Genomic DNA, 22,957 nt, shown 5'->3' on the forward strand with positions numbered 1-22,957 from the left:
AAGCTAGCAAATGAGAGGAAGCAGATTCAGGGCCTGATGTGTAGCGTGTTGGCTTAAGAAAAGATGACAGTAGGGACTGGGGACAAAGGGGAAGCAGGCCTGAAAGATGGCAGCTGGGGGACTCTGCCATCATTTATAGTGGAGGCCAGGTGGGCACTTACCTTCCGGCCCTTCTCATTGTTGGGTAGGTAGCAGTGGCGAGGGAAGCCTCTGGCGGTGAACTTCTTGCCTGGATTGGGATGTTCAGGGCCCTGCAGGGATGGCAGGAGGGTTTCAGACCACAGACAGAGTGGTGGGGGGTGGGGAGGGGCAGAGAGTTGGGGTTGGGGCCCGTGGGGCTCACCTGGATGCCCGTGGGGATGTCATAGACAATGCGGATCGTCTGGGTGTCTGCAAAACCAGGCAGCGAGTGCGGGATGAGGTGAAACTCCATCTTCCCCGGTGGCTGTGTCCCTGTCTTCTCTCCGTAGATGGCTTTGCAGGTGGGGCACTGCAGGCTGCCATCCTGAGACAGGTGCGCTGCTGTGAGGTCCCTGGGGGTCCCACCGGGTCCCCACCCACTGCACACCTCACCGCACGGCCCCCACCCACTGCACGGCAGCCCACCTTGTGGCCCACCTTGTTGCCATTGGAGTACATGGCCACCAGGCAGAGCAGGTGGTACATGTGTCCGCAGCGGCCCAGGCGGCCCACGAGCTCGGGCCGCACACTCTTGTTCCGGAGCACGCCCTCATAGCCAGATGCTGTGACCAGCCGCTCCATGCAGATGGTACAGTCCTGGAGGGCCAGGGAGACGGGGGAGGGCCATGAGGAAGGCCATAGAGGGGCACAAAGTTCGGGGGCGACGGAAAACCTTGGAGTTGACTCCCTCGCCTAATCAAACCCTGAGCGGGGTTAAATGCTTAACCATCCAAAGCAAAAGCCGCAATGAAAAACTTGGCATCAAACCGTCCATCACAAAGATGGATAGGTGTGATGCTCTTAATCTTAAACTCCTCCCCCAGGGCATGGTGAGGACAGTGAGGCCAGGATGGACAGGAGGAGAACTGGGCCTGGGTGCGGAGGCTCCCCCTGGCTGGCTCACCTCATCAGGTGGGTTTTTCACCTTCTGCATGTACCTCCGGACCACATCCTCGGGATTCTTGCCTGCAGAGAGATCATGGGACAACGTGTCTCAGGAGGAGTGGGGGCGGGGCTCTGGGGAGCGGCAGGAAGGAAGGCGCGAAGGGTGAGCAGAGGGCAAGCAGAGTCAGGTGCATGCTGGATCCTAAGAGCACTGCGGTTGCGTTTGGGGGTGGGGGGTGTCACACGGAACCTACTTTTCTTGAGGTGTTTTTTCTTGGTCTTGCGGCACACGCCGGGTACGCCAGGCACAGGCTTCACGTCGCTTTTGCTTACCGGCGGCGGGTGCAGGATGGGTTTGGGTGCTCGTGTCAGGCACACTGGCAGCCCGGCTGCACACAGCAGGATCCCGGTCATCCCTAGGGGTTGGCGGGGAAGGGTGTAGTAATGAGGGGTGGAGACAAGCCACGCCCTCCCCTCATCCTTAGGTTGATGGGGCAGGTGGATGCTATAGAGTGGAGGGCAGGGTGTTTCCCCAGACGCTGACCGTGCCCACCCAAAAAACCCACTTCAGGCTAAAGTCAAGCAAATCCAAAGGGAAGGCCCACCCACCAGTTCATCAAAGGGGCGGAGCTCATGAGGCTGGTGGGCGGGGCCTCATGGGTTTGGTCTTACCTGCCAGGGCTGGGTGCACAGGCCCAGTGCCATTCAAGTTCTTCACGGGGAGCGCCGGAACCCTGTGGGGGATCAGAAGAGGCTCCTGATGGACTGGCACCAACACAGCCCTGGCTTGCTTTTACCTCAGGGCCCCCCCTCCTGACACACCCTGTCTCCTCTGCCTCTCCTCCATCTGATTTAACCTCCTAGAAACCCCTGTCCCATCTTGAGCACATATTGGCGATGGGAACAGTCAGTGGGACTCTATTGGAAACACCCTTAGACCTACTTCTGACTCTTGTTTTTAGGAATGCTCTCATGTAGCCCAGGCTGGCCTTGAACTTCTAATCCTCCTGCCTCCACCTCCCATGTGCTGAGCTTGCAAGTGTGTTCCACCATACTTCGTGGTACGTGGTGCTGGGGACTGAACCCAGGACTTCACGATGAGGCCAGCACTCTACCAAATGAACAACATTCCCGGTCATAACTCCAGACGGCTTCCTCCCACCAGAGAACATTTGGGCCTCATTTCCCTCCCCTTGTCTGGCCCGGAACCCAACTATCAGTGAGTTAGCTCTCTTAAGGTTTGTTCTATAGAGCACTAATTCCTGCAGAACACTCTGGAAAGACTTCAGGAATGCATAAGCTGGGAAATACTGTGCTGCTCTTGCAAGATTCTCAACCTATCTGAGCACATAAAGGCTCTCTAAGTCTAACACCAGGTCCCCTCTTCAGATGAAGAGCCCCTGGAAAAAGGTATTCTTTGCCTTTTGGGTCTTAGTTTGGCCGCTGATTAGCTGGTGACACATGGCACATCCCATCACCCTTCATATACCAATTTCTCTACGTGTGGAATGGGCGTGATGGGGTGCCTGCATTTTGTTTGTGGAGAGGAACACAAATCCTGGTAGCTAACAAAGGCTCTGAAAGCATCGTCATCATTACTGTCGCCACTACTATCATCGACACCAAGACCACTACCACCACTTTACAGTCACCTCTGTTGCTGCCATCACCATCATCACCACCACCACCACCATCATCACCATCATCAGCTTCCCTCATCATCATTGTCACCACCACCATCATCACCACCATCATCATCTAGGCCATCCTTGGAGGAGGGGCTGGGACAAACTAAAGTCACTAAGCATTGCTCCCATAGAAGGAGGGAGAAGGGAGGAAAGAGGAAGGAGGAGGGAAAAGGGAGGAGGGATGGGTGCTCTGAGTCTTGGGGTCTGTGGTCAGTAGATGTGGGATAAAGACACTGAGCCTCAGTTTCTCTTCCTTGAAAGAGAAGTCTTGTGAGAATTCAAGAGCTCCCCCTTCTGCAGTGTGATGGGACTTGCAATGGGAAGGGGCTGAGCAGCCATGTGACCTGCCTCGGGCTCTATCACAGCCTTCCAAGACTTTCCTGGAGGACAGCACCACCCTAATTTATTACTGTTCATCCTTATGGGGCAGCAGCGAGGGGGTCACTGTTCCCAGCCCTCCCTCCCACCTGTCTACGATAACTGCACGAACATACCTGACCTCATCTCTGCCTTCCCACTTCCCTTTTCTCAGTGACTCATGAGAACTCCCCTTCTCTTAGTCAGGACAGTGTGTAATATGGGCAGGAGGAAAACATTTAGCATACATACCACTGCCCACTTGCCTCCTACCAGGGCAGGCATTACTAATCCACCCCGGGCTCTCTGAAATCCAAAGAATCCATAACGCAGTGCTCTAGTCAGCCTCTATCAGTCAGGATTCTCAGATATCTTAGATACATGATGCCCAAAGTCTGGTCCAAACGATTCCCTATCTTGCTGAGTCTGTCCCTGGGAGATGGACAGGGAAACCCCAGGAAAAAAAGATTCTTGAGATCTTGGCCACACTCATGTGTCATGAAAAGCTTCAAAAACTTTTTTTTTTTTTTCCCAAAGAGGCTGAAGGTATAAAAATTAGCTTGACTACTGAGAGGAGGGTTGTGATGGGGCCTGATGGCGCACTGTCTCTGTGCTGTGGGGGACAGTCCCGAGGTGGCACACACCCTCTTGCAGTCTACAAGCTGCCTGCGAGAACCTTCTGTAGCACAGTTCCCATACCGCCGAGCGTGGGAGCCTTGGGGGGTGGCCCTTTTGATGTGGGAAGACACTGCTTCCTCTCAGGCATTGAGACGATCTCCCTGGTCAAGCACTGTCACCTAGAACCTCCAGAAAGGAGGGCAGGGCAGCCTTCACTTCACTCCTGCCCTGCCTTCTTGGGGCCCCGCTTGGTAGAGGGTCTGAGGACAAGCTTCTTGCAGGACAGACCTTAGACTAACTACTCTTCTCAGCCCTGGTCAGCTGCCCTGTGTTCTCGATTCTCCATCCTGTTGAGGCTGGCCATCTGATCGAGCCTCTGCTGTGCTCTGAACCTCACTTCCTGTGTATGTACTCTCTCACGCTCCATACCAGCTGTGAGCTCCTCCCAAGTAGCAGGCTCCTTCCTACCCCAGGACCTTTGCACCAGCCAACCCTTTCCCAGGTGGCTTTTTCCAAGATGTTTAACTAGCACTCTCCCTCAAAGAGGTCTCAGGTTCAACACTGCTTTCCTAGACAGCCTGTCTTTCTTAATCTTACTGCTTTCTTGGCATGAGCATGGACGTAAGGGAGTCTTCACACATAGCCAGGCCCTGTGCCATCTGGCCTTTCTCTGGCCTCCCCTCCTACCTCTTGGCCTCCTTCACACTCAACGGTTTTTTAAGATGGAGACCCAGTCTCTCCCCTGCCTTTGCACTTCTGTGCCTTCCCCACTATATTCCCCAGTTAGGTCTCCCGGGATGACACTGGACAGAGAGGAGTGTGCAGCAGATGCTCTCCATGCCTGTGGCAAGAAAAAACAATGGCAATGGTGGGTGGCTGCTGGGTTGCTCTAAGCACCCTATCCCGGGCTCTTCTCTGACCTGTGTCTTAAGGAAGCTACCAAGCAGGTGCTCAGGGAACACCTGCAGCTTCTAGGCTGCATCCATACGGGGGATGACAGTGCTCAGGGGATGTCCTGAAGAACAGAGCCCCCCACACCCCCAGCATTTTTGAAGGAAGGAGTCTCTGGCCATGTTGCAATTCCCTCTCAGGACAGGGTCCACAGCAAAGCTTCAGAAAACCTACACTGAACCAGGTTCTCTTCCTTAACACAGAGGCTGAGGAGAGATGCTCCAGCTGAGGGGTGGGGAAACTCATCTCCCTCTCTAGCCTGAGAAGGAAGGAGCCTGCTTGGTCCCTTCTCCCACAAAAAGAGCAGAGACAATGCTTATGCCTGCTCTGGCTGGAGGGCACTGCACCTAGGCAGAATGCAGGGAGATTCCAGCACTTGATGTTCTCCACACCATTCCACTGCTGCTGCTGCTGCTGCTGCTGCTGCTGCTGCTGCTGCTGCTGCTTCTTCCTCCTCCTCCTCCTCCTCCTCTTCCTCATCTTCTTCCCCCTCTTCTTCTTCTTTATCTTCTTCCTCCTCCTCCTCTTCCTCCTTATCCTCCTCCCCCTCCTCCTATTCCTCCTCCTCCTCCTTCTCCTTCTTCTTTGGTCTGAGAATCTCAACCACAGTTTCCACATCTGCTTCCACATCTGTCCTTTCAGCACAGTCTCCTCTTTATCCTTTTTTATCCATGAGGGACAGAATTCATCTCTCATTGAGGATCTGGGCATTTTCCACCTTGTTTTCTGGTTGTGTGATTCTACTCTTATCTCATCTGCCAGATTCCTAGCTCTGGAAACAGCCCAACCCTGTGACCCCAGGAACGAGGATAGCAAAACAGGCTGACCAGATAAGAAAGTAACTCACCAGCTCTGGGGTTCCTTGGTTACACTTAAAATCAATGCCTCCAATTCCAGATGTTACCCCCAAACTCCCAAACAAGATCAGAACAGATATCAAATAAATAACATGCGGACCATATTACCAAATTTGCACCTGTGGCAGACATCACCAATCAATCCCAGCACTACCTCCCACACAGCTAAGATGTAATTTGAGAATCAACATCAATATCATACTCCAGAAAGTCTGTACTTCTAGGATAGGGACACTGAAGAGACAGTCTGTCATGGATTCTTTGCACCTGGCAGCATGATGAAGCCCAAAGAGAGGAAGTGACTTCATTTTGGCCACTCAGCTGACCCGTGCTACTCTTGGCAATAGAACCTGGAATTTCTGGGTCCAACTCTAGGCTGACCCCACTAGGTTGGCCAGGGTTGGGGGTGTTGTGGATCTGAGACCTATGGGGTTAGGTACAGCCACAGAGCTGGACCGCAGAGCTAGCTCAGGAGTTGTACAAGTGACCTCAGGACAGGCCACTGGCTATCCACCTTTGGGAGCAAGAGCCCCGCCAACATCCCCTATAGGTCTCCTGAGTCTCCATCTCTCCATTTCCCAGAAGGCCCAGGCTAGCCACACTATCTGATGGTGGCTTTCATGTCCTTCACAAGCCTTAGACGACCCGAGGATGCCTAATATGTACTCAGCAGCTCCTAGGGGAGCCCCCCAGAGCTCTGGCCTCAGTTCAGGTGGAGAGGAGAGAAGTGAAACTGTCCCATGGGGAGAAGAAAATCCCCCACACTTTTCTTTCCCCTGCAGGGACCCTGGATGCTGACATTTTTTTGCCCCAGTCCACTTTGTGGCCACCTTCTGCCATTGCGATCACCTGAGGACACGCCCCCTGCACAACCCATCTGTGGAGACAAGGCAAGGCCTGGAGATGGAGCCTGAGATCAGGGGTCCACCATCAGTGATCCAGGGGCCTCATATTCATATTGTCTCACCCGCACTGGCCAGCTCTGACCATCAGCAGGCCTCAGTTTCCCCTTCTCAAACGACGCCCCCTGTCTACCTTCCAGGGTGTGCATTCTACCACTTGAACCCCTGGCTGGCTTTTGGGATTTGCATTTTTCCAGGATCCTGGGGTTCGCTCAGTTCTCCTCTTAGAGATTGATTTATTTTGCTTGTGTGTGTTCTATCTCATGGTCTGCCCTCCCCAGAGCTCTGATGGAGCCCAGGTAGGGGAGGGCAGGGTAAGTGGCCTGTTCTCACGCCCCTGGGGAGCACGGGGTGCATACAGGAGCCTGTGGCTCAGCTTCCCAGGGAGAGGGCAGGAAGTGCTTCTGGTGGGGGCCGGTTGGGAGGTTTTGGGTTTGACCTTGTGGTGAGGGTGTGACCTTGCCTCCTCATAGCTACCCTGGCCAGGAAAGGGGGGGATGGGTGGGAAGCCAGGCTCCTCCCTTCCCTCGTTCAGGCAACCTGCAAGACTTGGGAACTTTTGTTTAGGAGCCATTTAAATGAAAAGACCTAGAGAGAGGGAAAATGCAGCAGATACAAAATCACAAGAAAAAAACAAGGGCCAGGGATGCCCCGCTCAGTGGGTAGAGTGCTTGCCTAGCATGCACTAGTCCTGGGTTTGAGCCCCAGCACCACATAAACCTGGCGCGGTATAAATCCAGCATTGGAGAGGGCAGGATACTGGAGGACCAGCAGTTCAAGGTTATCCTCGGCTATGTAGCATGTTCAAAGCCAGCCTAGGCTACATGAGACTCTGTCTTAAAAGACACACACACACACACACACACACACACACACACACACACACACGTATATGTATATGTATATGTGTGTGTGTGTGTGTGTATAAAAATCACTTCTACCTCCCTCCCCCATATACAGTCAGGCACATCTCCCCATAGCTGAAGACTAAGCCAGTCAGCTAAGGTCCCGACTCAACACACCAGGGGCCAGCTCTTGCCTCAGCTCTTCTCACACTTTGTTTTTAGTGCCTGGAAGGCTTGTCCCTGCCTCCCATCCAGACACTCTGCCCACAGAGAGTCTCATCAGTCCAGGCTAGCCTTAAATTCACGGTCTACCTCAGCCTCCCCAAGCTCTGGGATTATAGGTATGTTTTACCGTGCCTAACTCTTTCTTGTTCTCCCCACCCCCATTTACTTATTCCCTGTGTGCCTGTGGAGGTCAGGCACAACTTGTGGGAGCTGGTTCTCTCCTATCATGTGGCTCCCAAGCACTGAACTCAGGTCATCAGGCTTGGCAGCAAGCCCCTGTACCCACTGAGCCATCTTGTTGGCTCCCTGTTTTTGAGATAGAGGTTCGCTATGTATCCCAAGATGGCCTCAAATTCCCAGCAGTCCTCCTACCTCAGTTTCTGGAGTTCTTAGATTAAGGTGTGTGCCTCCAGGCCATAGAAAAGGAAGGGCGATAGCAATGACGGTTTATTTTTCTGCTTGTTTTCTAATCTCTTTCGTGTGTGTGTGTGTGTGTGTGTGTGTGTGTGTGTGTGTGTGTGTGTAGGTAGGATTTCTCTTTGTGGCCTTGGCTGGAACTCCCTCTGTAGACCAGGCTGGCCTCAAACTCAGAGATCCTTCTGTCTGTCTCCTGAGTGCTGGGATTAAAGGCGTGTGCCACCACCACCCGGCCAGCTTATTGCATTAATTCTAAGAAGAGCATCACTGTGTCACTATGGTTCCTCTGCAGCACTAACTACCTTCTAGAATATTCTGGAATCTCTTCCTTTCATGTGCTGTTTGCCTTGATGAGGCTGTAAATTCTCAGAGACCAGGGGACCCGCCACTGTGTCTCAGCCTTCTCCATGCTGCCTGTCACACTGTGATTTTTTTTTTTTTTAACAAGTGGGGAGGTGATTGACAGACAGACAGACAGACAGACAGATATAAGTCATGCTGGGGAGCTGGAAAAGATGTCCAGTGAATACCCTCATGGCAGGGTGAGAACTCACAAGGAACAGGGAAGATAGGAGAGAAGAAAAACCAGGGAAATAAGCCAGTCATAAACTCAGGGGTGGAGGTGGGGGTGTGGGGTGGCGGTGGGGGATACAGATTCACTGAGGGCTTGCAAGCACGGAAGGAACTGCTAAGACCCGGGGGCTTCTGGTGTTCAAACAGTGCCTACTTGGTACCTGCTTTCAGTTGGCAGTATTGCACAGGCTAACAGGGATAGGCAAGCAGACTGAACCCTGGGAAACACACAGGCCCGGAAAAACACATGCTAGACAGTGGCTTGTGTCATCAGTCCTATTTTTACAAGTTGCAAAAACCAAAAAAAAAAAAAAAAAAAAACCAACCCAGAGAGGGTAATGGGTTTAGCTAGGTCACACAGCAATAGAGAAAGTCAAAGCTGGGTCCCGACTCAGCCTCTGTTGCTTCATCTTCTCTTTCCTGGGCTCTGCTACTCTGCATGGACACGTGGGGGAAACAGGACACCATACACCTTGGGCAGGTTAGGTTCAAAGTGTTTGACACGAGCCAGTGTCATGCATAGTCTTTTGGAGCCTTGGTTTTGCCCTTGAGAAATGGAAACGCTAGGGGCCATTGCTGTGGGTTTCTGTGATGGAGACTGGCAATCCTGGCAGGGCTGTTAGATGGGACTGGGGAGAGGGTGCATACTCTGTAAACAGAAACAGGTCTGCAGCTGTCCCCCTCACCCCCCCTGCCCCATGTGGAGTGGAAAGTCTGATTCTGTTCCTCTACCCAGCAGCTGTGTTCTACAGTGATAGATAGACGCTGGCCTCCTGTGAGACAGGGCGGATCTTCCCACCCTGTGTGTCCCCCCAAGGCCCACCCTGCCAGCTGGCTCCCAGTCCCAGTATAGGGAGAGTGGAAAAACCCTTGGCCTGTCCCCACTGGCTGTGTGACTCTGGGCAGGTTGATCCCCTTCTCTGGGCCTCCTTCCTGGTTCCCCTCCAGTGAATTACATCACAGAGCAAGGAGTCCTTTGCCCCTCTGTACAAAGATCACACACCTAGTTGTGTGACCTCATGCACCTGCGAGCCCTGGACAGGCGTCAGGTGGAACTCTGGCTGTCGGGTGGAGAAACTGAGGCTGGAAAGGTGAAAGTACTTCAGAATGCCACTCAGCTGGGAGGTGGGACTGGAGAAGGGAGGAGGTGAGAGAAAGAGGAATCCATGGGGGCGGGGCACAAAGAGCTGCAGAGGGAGACTCAGAGACCCTAGGACCTAAGTGCAGAATCCCGGAATCCCGGAATCCCGGAAAGGATGAGGAAGGTCGGAGCCATTAAACAAGGAAGCACAGTCACCAGCAGGAGCCCACCCTGTCTGGACTCAGGCCCACCCAGAGAGAAGGCAACATGAGAACACAGGAGGAGACACCCTGATTCTGAGGGGTTGGGCCTTGAGGTGAGCCAGCCCCACCCCCTCTTTGACTTTGGGTGTCTGGGCTTCAGAAGTGTGGGTCAGTGGATGAAGGAAAAGACTCAGTTGCAGAATTGGGGACAGAAGAGATGTGAGGCATCACGGGGAGCAGCCTGGGATAGGCGGGGTAGGGGGAGCCACTCCCCCCCTCAGTCCATGGAGACACCCATATGTCTTTCCTAGTCCAGTTCACAACATGACAGGACCAGGGGTCATTTGTCCCACCCCCACCATCCACTCCCCTGGGGTCCACCCGTACCTCATACTGAGTCAGGGGTATATATCTTGGGGCTCCTTGGAGAGGGAGGTTTGGTGGGAGGTTTGATCTCAACACAGACTTGTCAGGTAAGAGAAGCGGGGGGGGGGGGGTCAATATGGCTTTATCATGCTACTCAGACTCAGGCAGGACAGCATAGGATGTGTCTAATGATTAACACCCCCCAAGAGATGACTTTCTTGTCCCTGAGGCCCTCTCTAGCTCAAGGACACTCCAAGCTGCTGGTGGCACCAACTCCAAGATCTCTTGAAGCTCCCCAATCTGGCTCCAAATCCCAATTTAGATAACCCACTTCCCCAATACACTAGGGAGGTTTTACTTCTGTGTGTGACTTCGAGAAGCTTCTAGATTTTTTCAGCCTCCACTCCTATCTATCTGCAATGCCCAGCCTGAGATGCCCATCCTCCTGCTGGGTATGGAACACTCTAGCTCCTCCCTGGATAAGCCCTATCCTCTGAACTCCCTAAGAACAGCCTCTTCCCACATGCTCTTCCCTATGGTGGCCTGTCCTGACTACCCACTCCCTCTGGATGATATGTCACCGTGTCCTAGCACCTCCCCAGACCTCTCCTCTCCTCTCCTCTCCTCTCAGGACTATGCCCATGGACTCCCTTGACCGTTGTGTGTCTGCCTCCTGTATGTGCATAGCGAGAACCCAGTCCTCCCCGACTAGCTCAGCGCTGCAAGCTCACTCTCATGGCACATGTGTGGAGACTGAAGGCTATACAGGAAAAGCTGAGTGATTTACAGCGTGTCCTGAAGGAGTAGCTTCCAGCACTGTCCTCACTGACCTAGGATGTGTGTGCAGAAACGCAGCCTACAACACGGCTCAGTGGGCCAAGGCGCCTGCCATCAAGCCTGATGACCTGAGTCCCATACCTGGGATCAAGTAGTCAAGAGAGCTGACTTTCACAAGTTTCTTCTGATCTTCACACACACCCTGTGGCAAGTGCAGCTTTAAAGTATATGCAGAAATGACCTCAAATTTCAGAGAACATTGTGTGTGTGTGTGTGTGCGTGTGTGTGTGAATGTGTGTGTGTGTGTGTGTGTGTATCATGTGTGTTGGTACCTGCAAAGGTCAGAAGATGGCATTAGATCTCCTGGAGCCTGAGCTACAGGTGGTGGTGAGGCGAGCCACCAAGTGTGTGCTGGAACTAAACTCAGGAAGAGCAGCCAGTGCTCTCTAGTCCCCTCCTCACCCCCACCCCCCATCCCTGATGCCTGGCACTCACTGGCTGATGGATTTGCCTCAGCAGCTGTTCAGTGAGCCCCAGGATTACAGGGGCATACTGCTCTGCTGGGTTTTATGCTCGGTAATTTAATTCAGGCCCTCATGCCTACACTCTGGTATCTTTATCCTCCATGTTCACAGGACACTCATAACCCCTTCCATCTGTCCGCCCCTGTCAGGTTGGATCTCAGCCTGCTCTGTCCTATTACAGGACAATATCATGGTGGAGACCCCAAGGCTCACCACTGGGAACACAAGCAGAGTTGCTTCTGTGTTCCCTTCCTCTTGGGGAACCCCACTAGCTCCAGCCCCACTAGCGCTCTTCGATGCTCTGCTCTGCTCTGGCTATGGTTGTACCTCTCACACCTTCTAGGATGCTCCTGTGTCCAGGGTGGGTCTCACAGCAACTCACTGGGGCCCTGTCCTGTGGCCTGTTGCACTAAACTCTGGGATTGATTCCCAAACTGGACTTTGGTCCTCGGTCTTTAGGGAGGTCCTACCGGGAAAAGATTCCCCCAAAACGACGACTCTGGTTGAAGCAAGAGACTGGTTCCCACTGGCCTCCCTTTGGCCAGCCTCCATGCCAGGTCACCTGAGTCCTTGGAGTCCAGTTTGGAAAGTAACATTAAGAACCCAAAGTGATTGGTGATGTTTCTCTAGAGAAAATTACTTCAACCCTCAAGGTTACTGTGGCCTGGAGCAGATGAGACTCCTATGTCCCCAAACTTCTTTCTCTTTGGAGAAAGGAAAATGGCTCAGATGGTAAAGGGGCTTGTCACTAAGCCTGACATCCTGAGTTCAATTCCCTGCCCCACCAGTAAATGAAAAACTAAAACAAAATTTCCATCACAGGCTCTGTTGGTCTGGGATGAGCAGCTGCTCTCCTGGGTGACGGGCAGCAGGCACCTCTCTTTTATGGCCTCTAGAATCGTCTTGGGAGGTGTCACAAAATGACATTTAGAAAGTTTGGCAACTAAAACCTATTGGGGCTCGGGAGATGGCTCAGTGGGTCAGTGCTTGTCACACAATGATGAAGGCGTAAATGTCATCCCTCAGGAGGGTGCATGCATTCATGCATGGGTGTGCATGCGTGTAAATAGCCAGACAATGGTAGTCACCGGCTCCCAGTGCCAGTGCTGCGGGAGGGGGGCAGACAGGAGGATCCCAGGGTCTTGTTTGCTAACCAGCTTAGACAGGTGAGCTGGGATGATGATGGTCCCTGACTCATGGGGTCCTGTTGTCCAGCTTACTAACGTGCTGGGGTGGCCCTGGGTGCCCTTCCGGAGGAGGTGTGTGTGTGGGGGTGTCTTACCCAGGCGGGATAGAGGCGCGTGCACTGACATTGGTGGATCTCTGTGGTCCTGGCCGGCTGAGGTTGTTTTGGCCCGGGGTGGGCGCTCCGTTGGGGGCGCTCGGGCTCCTTGGGGGAACTCCTGGAGGCGGCGCGGGCTCCGTGGGGCCTGCGGCAGGTGCGGCCCAGAGCGCGGCCCCGGCGAAAGTGGCGCTGGGGCGCACAACGAGCGCACCCGGAGGCCCTCCGGGTGGCAGCGGCGGTGGGGGCGGCGGGGGCGCCGGAGGCGCGGCTGGAGCAATGGGCGCCTTGCGGCGCTGCGAGGCCAGGATGGCGTTGGAGGCGGCACGCGTGCTGTTGACTAGCAGGCACTGCTGACAGGAGCAGGGCTGACCCGAGCTGGCTCCCACGGGCCAGGACTGCGACTTGGGAATAGAGCCGACCGTGAGCGGGTAAGCCAGGTCCAGGCGACGGCGCAGGCGGCGGCGGCGGCGCGTCTGGCGGTTCATCTGGGACATGCTGTTGAAGTAGATGAGGTAGCAGAAGCCGAGCGATGAGAGGTCGAGCCACGGGTGCTGCTTCTCGTACGCGTTCTGGATGGTGATGCAGATGTCCATGTCGTAGGCCGTCCACGCCCCGCCGTCGTTCTCCCATTCCCACACGATGCCTTTGCCCGGCGCCGACGACGGGTCATAGAAGTTTCGTCGCACTGGCCGCATGGTACCTGCGATCAGGAGGGAGAGGTGTGTCAACATAGGCCCCCAAGGGGACCTTCGGAGCCAGGAAGGGGGTCAGCGCAGACAGAGAGCGCCAAGACATGGGGACTGGGCCGCCGATATGGCTCAGCAAGTAAAAGTGCTTGCCACCAAGCCTGACAACAAGATTCTAACCCCAGAGACCCACATGATGGAAGCAGAGAATCGGTTCCCTCAGGCTGTGATCTGACCTCCAATAAACTAATAAATAAAGGCAATTAAAATTTAAAAGACGAGGGGACTGGGCAGAAGCTCAGTCAGCATGCTAGGAAACAGGTACCCCAAAGGGGCCATAAAGAGAACCAAGTAGGAAAAAGAGGGAGGGATGGGCCTGGAGAGCCAGTCCCCAGGGCGAGGTGCTCCCCTCGTCCATGAAGGTCCGGGTAACCACGGGGGCGGGAAGAACAGCAAAGTTGGTGGTAGTGGCCACACAGAGATAGGCCCACCTGCCCATGGAGCTCCTTCCTGGCCTCCCAGGGTGCCCAGAAACGGGAACATTTGTGGGTTTCTTCATTCACAGAGGGTCCACCGGATTCCACCCTTCTCCCTTTGGTCCATTCATTCAGTTACACCTTCGTGTATCTCTCACTTTATTCATTCAGCCACAAACTCCATTCATTCATTCATTCATCTCTCACTTCATTCATTCATTCAGCCACGCTTTCTTGTGTATGTTCACACACGCATGTACCCTTTCTCCTTCCCTCTGCTGGCTTCCCCCTCCCCGTGCTCCCCTCATCCCCCCCCCCCCCCCCCCGTGTGTGTGTTCCAGCCCTCCTCAGTCAACAGGTACTGAGTACCTGCTGTGCTCCTGGAGAGCACACCCAGACCCCACACAGCTCTGTGTTATCCCAGCCTGCCCTGCGGTTGGCCACTACAGTGACTTCCCTTGCCTTTGCTCTGCACTGGCTGAAGCTTAAACCCCTCTGCCTGAGAGCTGAGCTCCTGAGAAAACCAGCCAGCGACAGATAACACAGGCTGCAGGACTCCTCAGAGTGTTAGCTGGCTCTGGGCTGCCTAGCCCAGGTGCCACAGCACAGAAATTACTCTCCTGGACTTGTAAGGCTGTCCACACCTGTGGATAGGCTGCCACCAGCTACAAAGCCCTCATACCTCCCCAGGCCTGTGTGGCCCAGACAGCAGTATTGGTCATCAACTGGACAGGGCCTACTATCCACCACCTAGAAGCCAAACCTCTGGGCGTGTCTGGGAGGGAGTTTCTGGACTGGGTTAGTAGAGATGGGAGATCCACCTTGAACGTAAGTGGCACCATCCCTGTGGGCTGGGGTCCTGAATTGCAGAAAAAACCAGAGCAATGGCATCTGTCTCTCTCTGCTTCCTGACTGTGGATGTCACATGACCGGGCACCTGCTGCCATGCTTTCCTGCCATAGCAGACTGTGCCCCCTTAGAACTGTGAGTCAAAATAAACATTGATTTTGCCAGACATTTTTGTCACCAAATGAGACAAGGATTAATATGCTGGCCTCATCTTGACAGTGGCAGGGAGCTCCCTGGCCCAACATGTCCTGCAGACCCCTGGGAGGACTTGAGGGTAGCCTTTCTAGCAGAGTCTTCAGGAGGCCCCAGGGGGATGAGGAGCACACAACCCTTACTGGAGTTCAGGAGGCTGTGGGGAGGAGCCTGCTTTGACTCCTCCCAAACTTGCTGCCATTGGCTCCACCCTCTCTCCTGTGACCAGGTGGACCCATCAAGCTGCCTCTTTGACAGCTCTGTTGCCCAATCCCCTTCTCCTCCGAGCCACTGTGCCTGAGCCATGTTGCCTCCCTGACTTGGCCCACAGCAGTAGACTCATGCCCTTGTCCCCACCCAGCATCCAGGGCATCCTGTCCAGCCCACCTCACATCCATCCTCACAAAGCTCAGAGTCCTCTACGGCTCCCAATGACCTGTAAGAGCTGACGTCCTCATGATGACCTGGCCTCCCCACTGCTCGCTAGCCCATCTTAAACCTCGTGTTGCTTCAGGAGCCTTTGCACGGCTGGATTATGATTTAGCCATGTTCAGACTTTTTAAATCCAGGGCTGTATGGCATGGGCTAGGAAAGCCCCTCCCACACCTGGCTGCAGAATGAGCTGTTCTGTCCCTGCCTTGTCATACCCCACTTCCTGGTACTTACTCATCATGGCCATGGCAGGATCTTTTCCTGTCAGCTCAGGCCCACAGGGGCTCCTCAGCCTAACCCTTTAGTCTGGGCACAGTGCCTCACGCAGTAGGTCCTCAGAACACGAGTTGTTTCCAGGGTGCCTGGAGCAGGAGCCTACAGCCAGATGGTGGCACCCGGCATAGTGTCCTGCTGGGAGGGGTCTCCTCCTGACTGATGTGTTTATAAAAAGATAAAGAGATGTAGGATATGTTCTATGGGTGTGTGGTCAGGTATGGGGGAAGAGGATGTCTCAATGGGCCCATGCCGAGGCATCCCTCTTCATCCCCCCAGGGACCAGCCACATGACGGTATAGTATAGAGTAGTTTATTCAGGGCATGGGGCGGGGAGTTAAGAGGGTAGTAGAGGCAGAGGAAGGCAGAGAGAGGGAGAGGGAGAGGGAGAGAGAGAGAGAGACACACACACACAGAGAGAGAGAGAGAGAGAGAGAGAGAGAGAGAGAGAGAGAGAGAGAGAGAGAGAGGAGGGAGAGAAGTAGAGGCCAGCCATGAGCACGTGGAGAGAGCAGGGAAGGGAAGGGAGAAGGGGCAAGGGGACAGAGGGGGAGCAGGAAGGCAAGAGATCAAGAGAGAGAGGAGGGGCAAGCAAGCTTTTTTAGATCAATCATGCCCACCTGGCTGTTGCCAGGTAACTGTGGGGGTGGAGTTTAGACAGATGCTAACACTGACCACAGGCTCTGTCTGACTGTCCCCCACTGTATTGCCACACAGGTTGCAAAGACCTTGCCATCTGCCTTGCCTGTTAGAATATCCAGGGCTGCCCCTCACAACAGCATCAGCCCTGAGGGGCAGGGTAGAAGGTGCTATGAAATAAGGTCCCTAGGCAGCAATAATGTCCCAGCCAACCACAGGAAGACTCTCTAGGGCCTGATGCCTGTTTGTTTTAATGGAGTGCATATTGATTTTCTGTGGTTTTTCTCTGTGCTGGGAGCAAGCCCTGTATCCTATCCCCTTGCTCCTGCTTGCTAGACTTCTTCCTGCTCAGTGCCTCAGTTTCCCCATTTGCAGAATGAGGTGCTGTTGAGAGATGAACCCTAAGTATTGTGGGCAGTCAGCTTTGTGGTAAGGTGAGGAGCCGTGTCCGCTTGGATGGGACAGAAGTGACACAAGGGAACTGTTCTCTCAAACCCCACCTGCTGCTCAGGTTTCAAGCCAAAAGGGGCTCAGGGGCAGAATAAGTAAGAATTCTGGACTGCTTCTTGTAAGCAGCCAGTAGGTTCAGGAGCCTATGGGAACCCTGGCTCCTCATACAGCCTCAGTGGTCCTATATGTAAAATGGGCGTGTCGACAATGACCCCAAGGAACTTCTGGGGGACAAAATAAAAGAAGGCATGACAGCTGCTTAGCACATGACTTAGCATACAGAAGTGATCGACCCATGTTGGCTGCTATCCCACACAAGACCCCACTTCCAGCGTCCCTACATGGTGAACTCCTAATCGTCCCATAGAACTCCTCCAAGGCCCAGCCCCTCCAGTAAGGCCTTAGTTCTGTTGGAGAAGCTGCCATGTTTGGCCCTTGCACTGTCCTGGAATCATTAATTTATGTTTTTGTCTCCTGAGCTGGCTGATAACTTCCGGGGTGACAAAAGACCACATCAGGGCTACAGTGTTTCCAAAACCTGCCCGGGGAAGGACAGCACTTGCAGCCGAACCTCCCCAGGCCTGTGGAGCTGAAGGGGAGGGAAGGGGCGGGGCCTGGCAGACAAGCGGAAAGGTGGACCTAGGGCATCGGGAGAAGGCTCTGGAGATTACCTTGGCCACTCTGCCGCGAAGGATTCTGGGAGCTGGCCAGCCCGCATCTCCTCCCCAGGGCTCTGTTTACCAGGCATGGATTTTCTTGCCTGTTTAGTGGTAGTTATTAAAGGCAGTGTCCCTGGAGCCCTTTTGAGAACGGATCGGAGCCTGGAGAACTGAAGTAATTAGGGCGGCTATGCCCGCCCTGCTAGACCCTGCACTGCTGCGTCTGCTGTCTGCTGTCGACTGTCGGTCTGTCCGCCCCTCCAGCCCAGGGTGGCCATGAACCAGTCGTGTGTAGGGAAAGGAGGCAGCTGGTTCCCATCGTCTGCTTGGATTTTGGATCTTGAGATTTCCTAGGCAGCCGTGCCAGCCTCCTCCACGGTGGCCTTGGCCTAGATTTGTGGACAGAACAAGGAGCCAAAGACTGAATACCCAGGGCATGAACCTGGGAGAAACTCAGGCTTCTCCAGCCCGGGGCTGGCCACCCAGAGTGGGATCCCAAGGCTGTCGGTTCCTATGCAGAAGACTGTCCTGGGCCTGGTATTATGTGTCAGCTTTTGTGGACGTTCCATCTTCCTCTGCCCCGCAAGACTGGACAATTGAAAAATAGCCTGAACGATGAGGGACTGGGGGCTCGTGTCTGCTGGAGGCTGCAGGGCCTGAGACAGCATGGAAGTGACAGCCAGACAAAGGAGGGAGCATAGGTGACAGAGAGAGAGAGAGAGGCAGACAGACAGAGACAGAGACAGACAGAGAGACAAGGCAGAGACACAAGAGAGATGGAGACAAAGAGACAGAGACACACATTCACTCAGACTGTCAGAGGCAGCAAGATGCCTATCCCTCTGGGAGCTAGAGGGCAGGTACTGTGTGCTGGGTCAGAGAGAGACTGGAAGCTTAGAGACAGACTAGCAGAGTCAGGGAGGGCTGGAGGCTGGGGCTGAGACAGTGAGAGAAGGGAGGTGGGGACGGGGGACCAGTTTCTATGACTGTATACCCTACTGTATACCCTTTGCTGAGCACCTACTATGTGCACCCCATTGCAGGCTCATTGCTGTCCTCTCTCTTCATCCCTTCCCTCTCAGGCCACACAGACTGGTCCCTTTTAACATTGGAGGAGACAGGGCTACAGAGGGAAGGGAAGGAAGTGGGAGAGTTGAGGCCTGAGCAAAGGAAGTGAGGAATCAGAGGATTGCTTGCTTCCTGAGCTCATGGGGAGCTCACTACCTCGGTTTTCTTTCTTACCTGGACCCCCCCCCCCCACACACACCTAGAGGCACAGCATGTATGGGTGGGGTATCTCACCTCCAGCTCTTCAGAACAAGGATCCAGCTTTACCCTCTGGCACTAAACAGTCCCCAGCAGAGGCTCCTCCCTTTGGAGGTGGCTTCCTTGAGGGATATGACCTCAGTCAGGGGCACCCAGACCTGGTGGGAAGGAGGGCCTGTGGAATTCAGTCATGGACATCCTGTCAAGTTGGGGGTCTCAGACTGGGGGTTAGGCAGTGAGTGGGTTGAACAAGTCTGAGCCTCTCTGGATGCCAGGCTCAGGGAGGGAGGTTGTGGTATCTTCAACCATTCCAGAAACCAATGACCCAGGCAGTAAGCTTCTTCCCTGTCTGGAGCTCACTTGTACCCCCATCTCATCCTCAACCACACTGTGAAATGGAGCTGGCTGCCCCAGATTCATCTCAGGTCCCCAGATATAGCTAAGGATGCCCAGGTGCAGGGTAGTTCTGGGACACACAGGGTCATCTGCAGTTCCTTGGTCCATTAGACTTCAGACTGTCTGTGGCTGCTTCTTTAACTATGTGTATTCACAAGCCCCTATCACCATGGGGGAAACTGAGGCACCCCAGGAAGACACAGAAGTCCAGCCCCAGCACTGGCTGACTGGGGGAGAAACAGCTGGCTCTGGGTCAAGAGCCTCCTGCTCTGACCGAGATCAATAAACCTGCAGATTCTGTTTCTCTCTGATTGTTCCCTTGGGATTTTCAGGCTTGGCACTGGCCCATTAGTGGTTCGGGCACAGGGCTGCCCAAGCTCCCTAGGGGTGGGCTGCTGGCGGTGGGGTGGGGAGGACTTGGCCCCAAGGTTTCCTTTCTCAACTCTGTTTGGCCACTGATGCCCTAAGGCTTCTGCTGCTGCTGCTGCTGGTGTGTGTGTGTGTGTGTGTGTGTGTGTGTGTGTGTGTGTACGTCCTTGTGCACCTCATGGCCCTGGGGCCTCCCTGACACTGATTCCCAGGCCCTGAGATTCAGATGGCACGGCTCAGCAGCAGCTGAGAGTGGAAAGGGCAAGGGGAAGAGACAGAGGAACCCTGAATCCTCCTCCCATGGATCCCCCAAGCTGTTCCTCCAGGCCTGTAAAATGGACACAATACTAACAGTATTTGGCTGCGACCCGACAAACTCTGGTCGGGCAGGTTTTCTCAGCCTCATTTACATACCAGCATCATCAGTAGCACAGGGTCAGTGCTGTAAAAATGATGGTTGTATAAGAGTGAATGAATGATGTAGTAAATGAATGATGCAGTGAATAAATGATGGGGTGAATGAATGATGCAAGGAATGAATGATGCAGTGAACAAATGATGCAACAAATGAATGAATGATGCAATACATGGATATGGATGACACTAAGTGGGCCATTCCCACAGCCAGAATGGAGGCTCTCACTGGTGAATGTGGGCTTTCTCGGCTCACCCACTACTTATGACGAGAAAAAACTCAAGAGTAACGTTTTAAACCTGGGAGTGTAGGCAGGCATAGCAATAGCAGCGCATGCCTTTGGTCCCAGAACTTTGGAGGCAGAGGCAGGTGGATCTCTGTGAGTTAAAGGCCAGCCTGGTCTACAGAGTGAGTTCCAGGACAGCCAGGGTTACATAGACCCTGTCTCCAAAAAAAAAAAAAAAAAAAAAAAAAAGAAAAGAAAAGAAAAGAAAAGAAAAAAAAAAAAAAAACTGGGGAGGGGATAAAGGACATGTTAGCCTGGCTTTCCAGATCCTCGAATATCCAGAGACCACGGTTACAAGGCTTGGTTTCCTTAGCAACAGGTCATTAGATCTGGGTCAGGGCCACCCTGTGCTTTTTCATCTTGATTTTTGTTTGAGACTGGGTTTCACTTTGTAGCTTAGGCTAATATCAAACTGACAATCCTGCCGTAGCCTCAGAGTGCTGGGATCGCAGCTGTAATCCTGGCTCCGTTTCTTCAAGGATCTACTAAGCATCTTCCATGGGGTGGAGTGTGTGAGGCCCTTAGACCTGTGGGTTTCCAGCCTTTTCCTGCACTATTATCCAGTTAGGCAACTGAATTTGCCATCTCTGCACAGATGGGGAAACTGAGTCCCAGACAGAGAAAATTGTCTGAGGTCACCTCGCTAGCTAGTCAGCGTTTGAACTCAGGCTGTCTCTCCCACAGGAGTTTACTCACACCTCAACAGGAATGATCCTCCATCCCTCTGCCTCCACGTGGCCATTTCTCTGCCCAGCTACTCTTGGTGGCCCCAGTGGAGCCCGAGAGAGATGTATCGAGACTCACAGGGGCTGTGGCACTGTCACTGTGGAAGAGTTGGGTTGCAGGTATGGGCAGGCTGTCTTGGCAGCCACCTACAATGTCTGTGTCTTTTGTTCTGCAGCTCAGGGTGCCGGACTATGGGGCTGCCTGCCAGGCTCCTTCATGCACCCCGGTCACTGCTGTCTGGGCAGGTGGAGGTGGCAGCCTGGACCAGGTCCAGAGAGAATGTGGGAGGGGCCCAGAGAGACTGCCATGGAGGCAGAGGAAGGGTAAAGCCACACAGGATCTGGAGGAGACGCAGCCCCAGTTTGGCAGCTGTGCAGATCCAAGGTCAGCGACAGCGTCATGTCCTGGACTTCTGTGGTACCTCCTCATCCCACCAGGACTGAATACGACAGGCAGGCTTTCTGTGTCCGTCCTCTTGATTACGACATTTCTAACAGTTGCACACAGTAGGTGCTCATTAAATTCACAGGTTTTCACGTTGCCCAGGCTGGCCTCAAGCTCTCTCTGTAGCAGAGGATAAGCTTGCATTTCTAACCTTTCTGCCTCCCCAGTGCTGTGATTACAGCTGTACTCCACCATCCCTGGTTTATGCAGAGCTGGGGATTGAACCCAGGGCCTCATGCACACCAGGAAACTTCACTAACTGGGCTGCATCCCCAGCCCCTGTAAAATGACTTAAGGCTGGACAGCTTAGACAAAGCTGCTGCTGCTGGGTCCATATTGCAGATGAAACGGAGGCCTGGGGACCGTGTGGGCCTTCCTTATCTAAAGTCACAGTTTCTCGCTGTGCCCAGTGAACTCTTGGGCCAGACAGGGGGGCCTTGTCCTCAGCCACAGGACTCTAAGGTGGTCTATGTTGGGTCTGGACCCCATGTCCTTGGCTGCTGTCCTAGGCTGAGTGGGCTCATGGTGACTGAGTAGCCAGGAGGCAAGGTTGTGCTGAGGGCTGGCCAGGGCTCTGTTGTGCCAGTGGCTAGGTAGGAGGCAGGAGGTTCAGGGGGAAATGGGGAGGACCTGCATGAAGATGGAATCTGGGCATGACTGCCCCCAATCTCCCACTTCCCACCGTGACTCCTCTTCCTCTCCCTCCTCTCTTCCATCTCCACCAGAGTCCTCCCTCCCCTCCACCCTCCTCTCATCAGGCTCTTTATCACCTCTGCTCTCTCTTCTCATCTATCACAGATGTACCCCTACCCTGGCCTTCATTACCCCCACACAGCTAAGATAGACCCCATAGCTGCCAGAGAAGAGAGAAAGGAAGTGAAGGAGGAGGCACTGTGGCCCAGGACCCCTCCTCATAGACTCAGGACCCTCATGGTCATCCAAAGTATCATGTAGCAGCCAGGGGGAGGTACTACACCAGTCCTTGTCACCCCCACCCCATCCCCCACTCCCCAGCCTGTTTCTCAGCCCCTGGCTATGTCCTGGACAGGTGCTCTCACCTCGCAACTTCAGGGTGCAGCTAAGGGGAGCCCTACTCTCTGTAGAGAAACCTGCCCTCCCTGGCTCACCTATGCCAGCCTCCCGGAGTCTGAGATTAATGTTGCTGGTACTGCATACTGGCTCTGAGTCCCTTGGGACCAGGCTGTTAAAGGGCAGCAGCTGGCCACCGAGTCTGCCAGGTCTTAAGGGCCCTAAGGGACCATGGTTTCCGCCCCCTGCTGTCATGGCCTCCCTCTGTCCCCAGGCCTGAGTGTGGCTCCTAGGCTGACTGCTGTTCCTTGGACCCTGGCACAGGTCTGCACTCCCAGAGGAGCCTACACCGCCGGCTTGGAACGCCCTGGGCCTCAGAAGGCACTCAGATTCTTCTACGTAAGTGCCCGTGAGAATGACGAGAATACGAGAGTGTTCTCCAAGCGTTGTGAAACCATCCTGAGGAAGGACTATTCCCATTTTACATTGCAGTAAATGGAGACTCAGAGAGGTTAAGTGGCTTGCCCACAACCACACAGCCAGCAGGTGGGCTTTTATACACCTTTCTGTTGGCCTCATTGTCAGAACTGGGCTCAGAAGTCATGTCCACGATGTGCTGGCTTTTATCCTCGGCGC

The 22,957-nt window shown here is 54.1% G+C and overlaps 1 protein-coding gene across 2 annotated transcripts in view; it reads right to left on the reverse strand.

Annotated features, from left to right (window-relative positions):
* The window catches only part of Dtx1 (deltex E3 ubiquitin ligase 1), a 31,224-nt gene that overhangs the window by 1,689 nt on the left and 6,578 nt on the right, over positions 1 to 22,957 (reverse strand). Inside the window, exons 3-9 of one of the 2 annotated variants that reach the window (XM_076922645.1) lie at positions 12,732 to 13,434; positions 1,738 to 1,799; positions 1,320 to 1,481; positions 1,085 to 1,146; positions 607 to 777; positions 344 to 505; positions 162 to 251 (exon numbers count right to left, since the gene is read on the reverse strand). In XM_076922645.1, the coding sequence (XP_076778760.1) occupies positions 162 to 251; positions 344 to 505; positions 607 to 777; positions 1,085 to 1,146; positions 1,320 to 1,481; positions 1,738 to 1,799; positions 12,732 to 13,434 (1,412 nt within the window). The remainder of the gene's footprint in view (positions 1 to 161; positions 252 to 343; positions 506 to 606; positions 778 to 1,084; positions 1,147 to 1,319; positions 1,482 to 1,737; positions 1,800 to 12,731; positions 13,435 to 22,957) is intronic. The other variant, XM_076922646.1, reaches the window with a different exon arrangement.

Source organism: Arvicanthis niloticus, chromosome 24 (genome assembly GCF_011762505.2).
Source record: "Arvicanthis niloticus isolate mArvNil1 chromosome 24, mArvNil1.pat.X, whole genome shotgun sequence".
NCBI lineage: Eukaryota > Metazoa > Chordata > Mammalia > Rodentia > Muridae > Arvicanthis > Arvicanthis niloticus.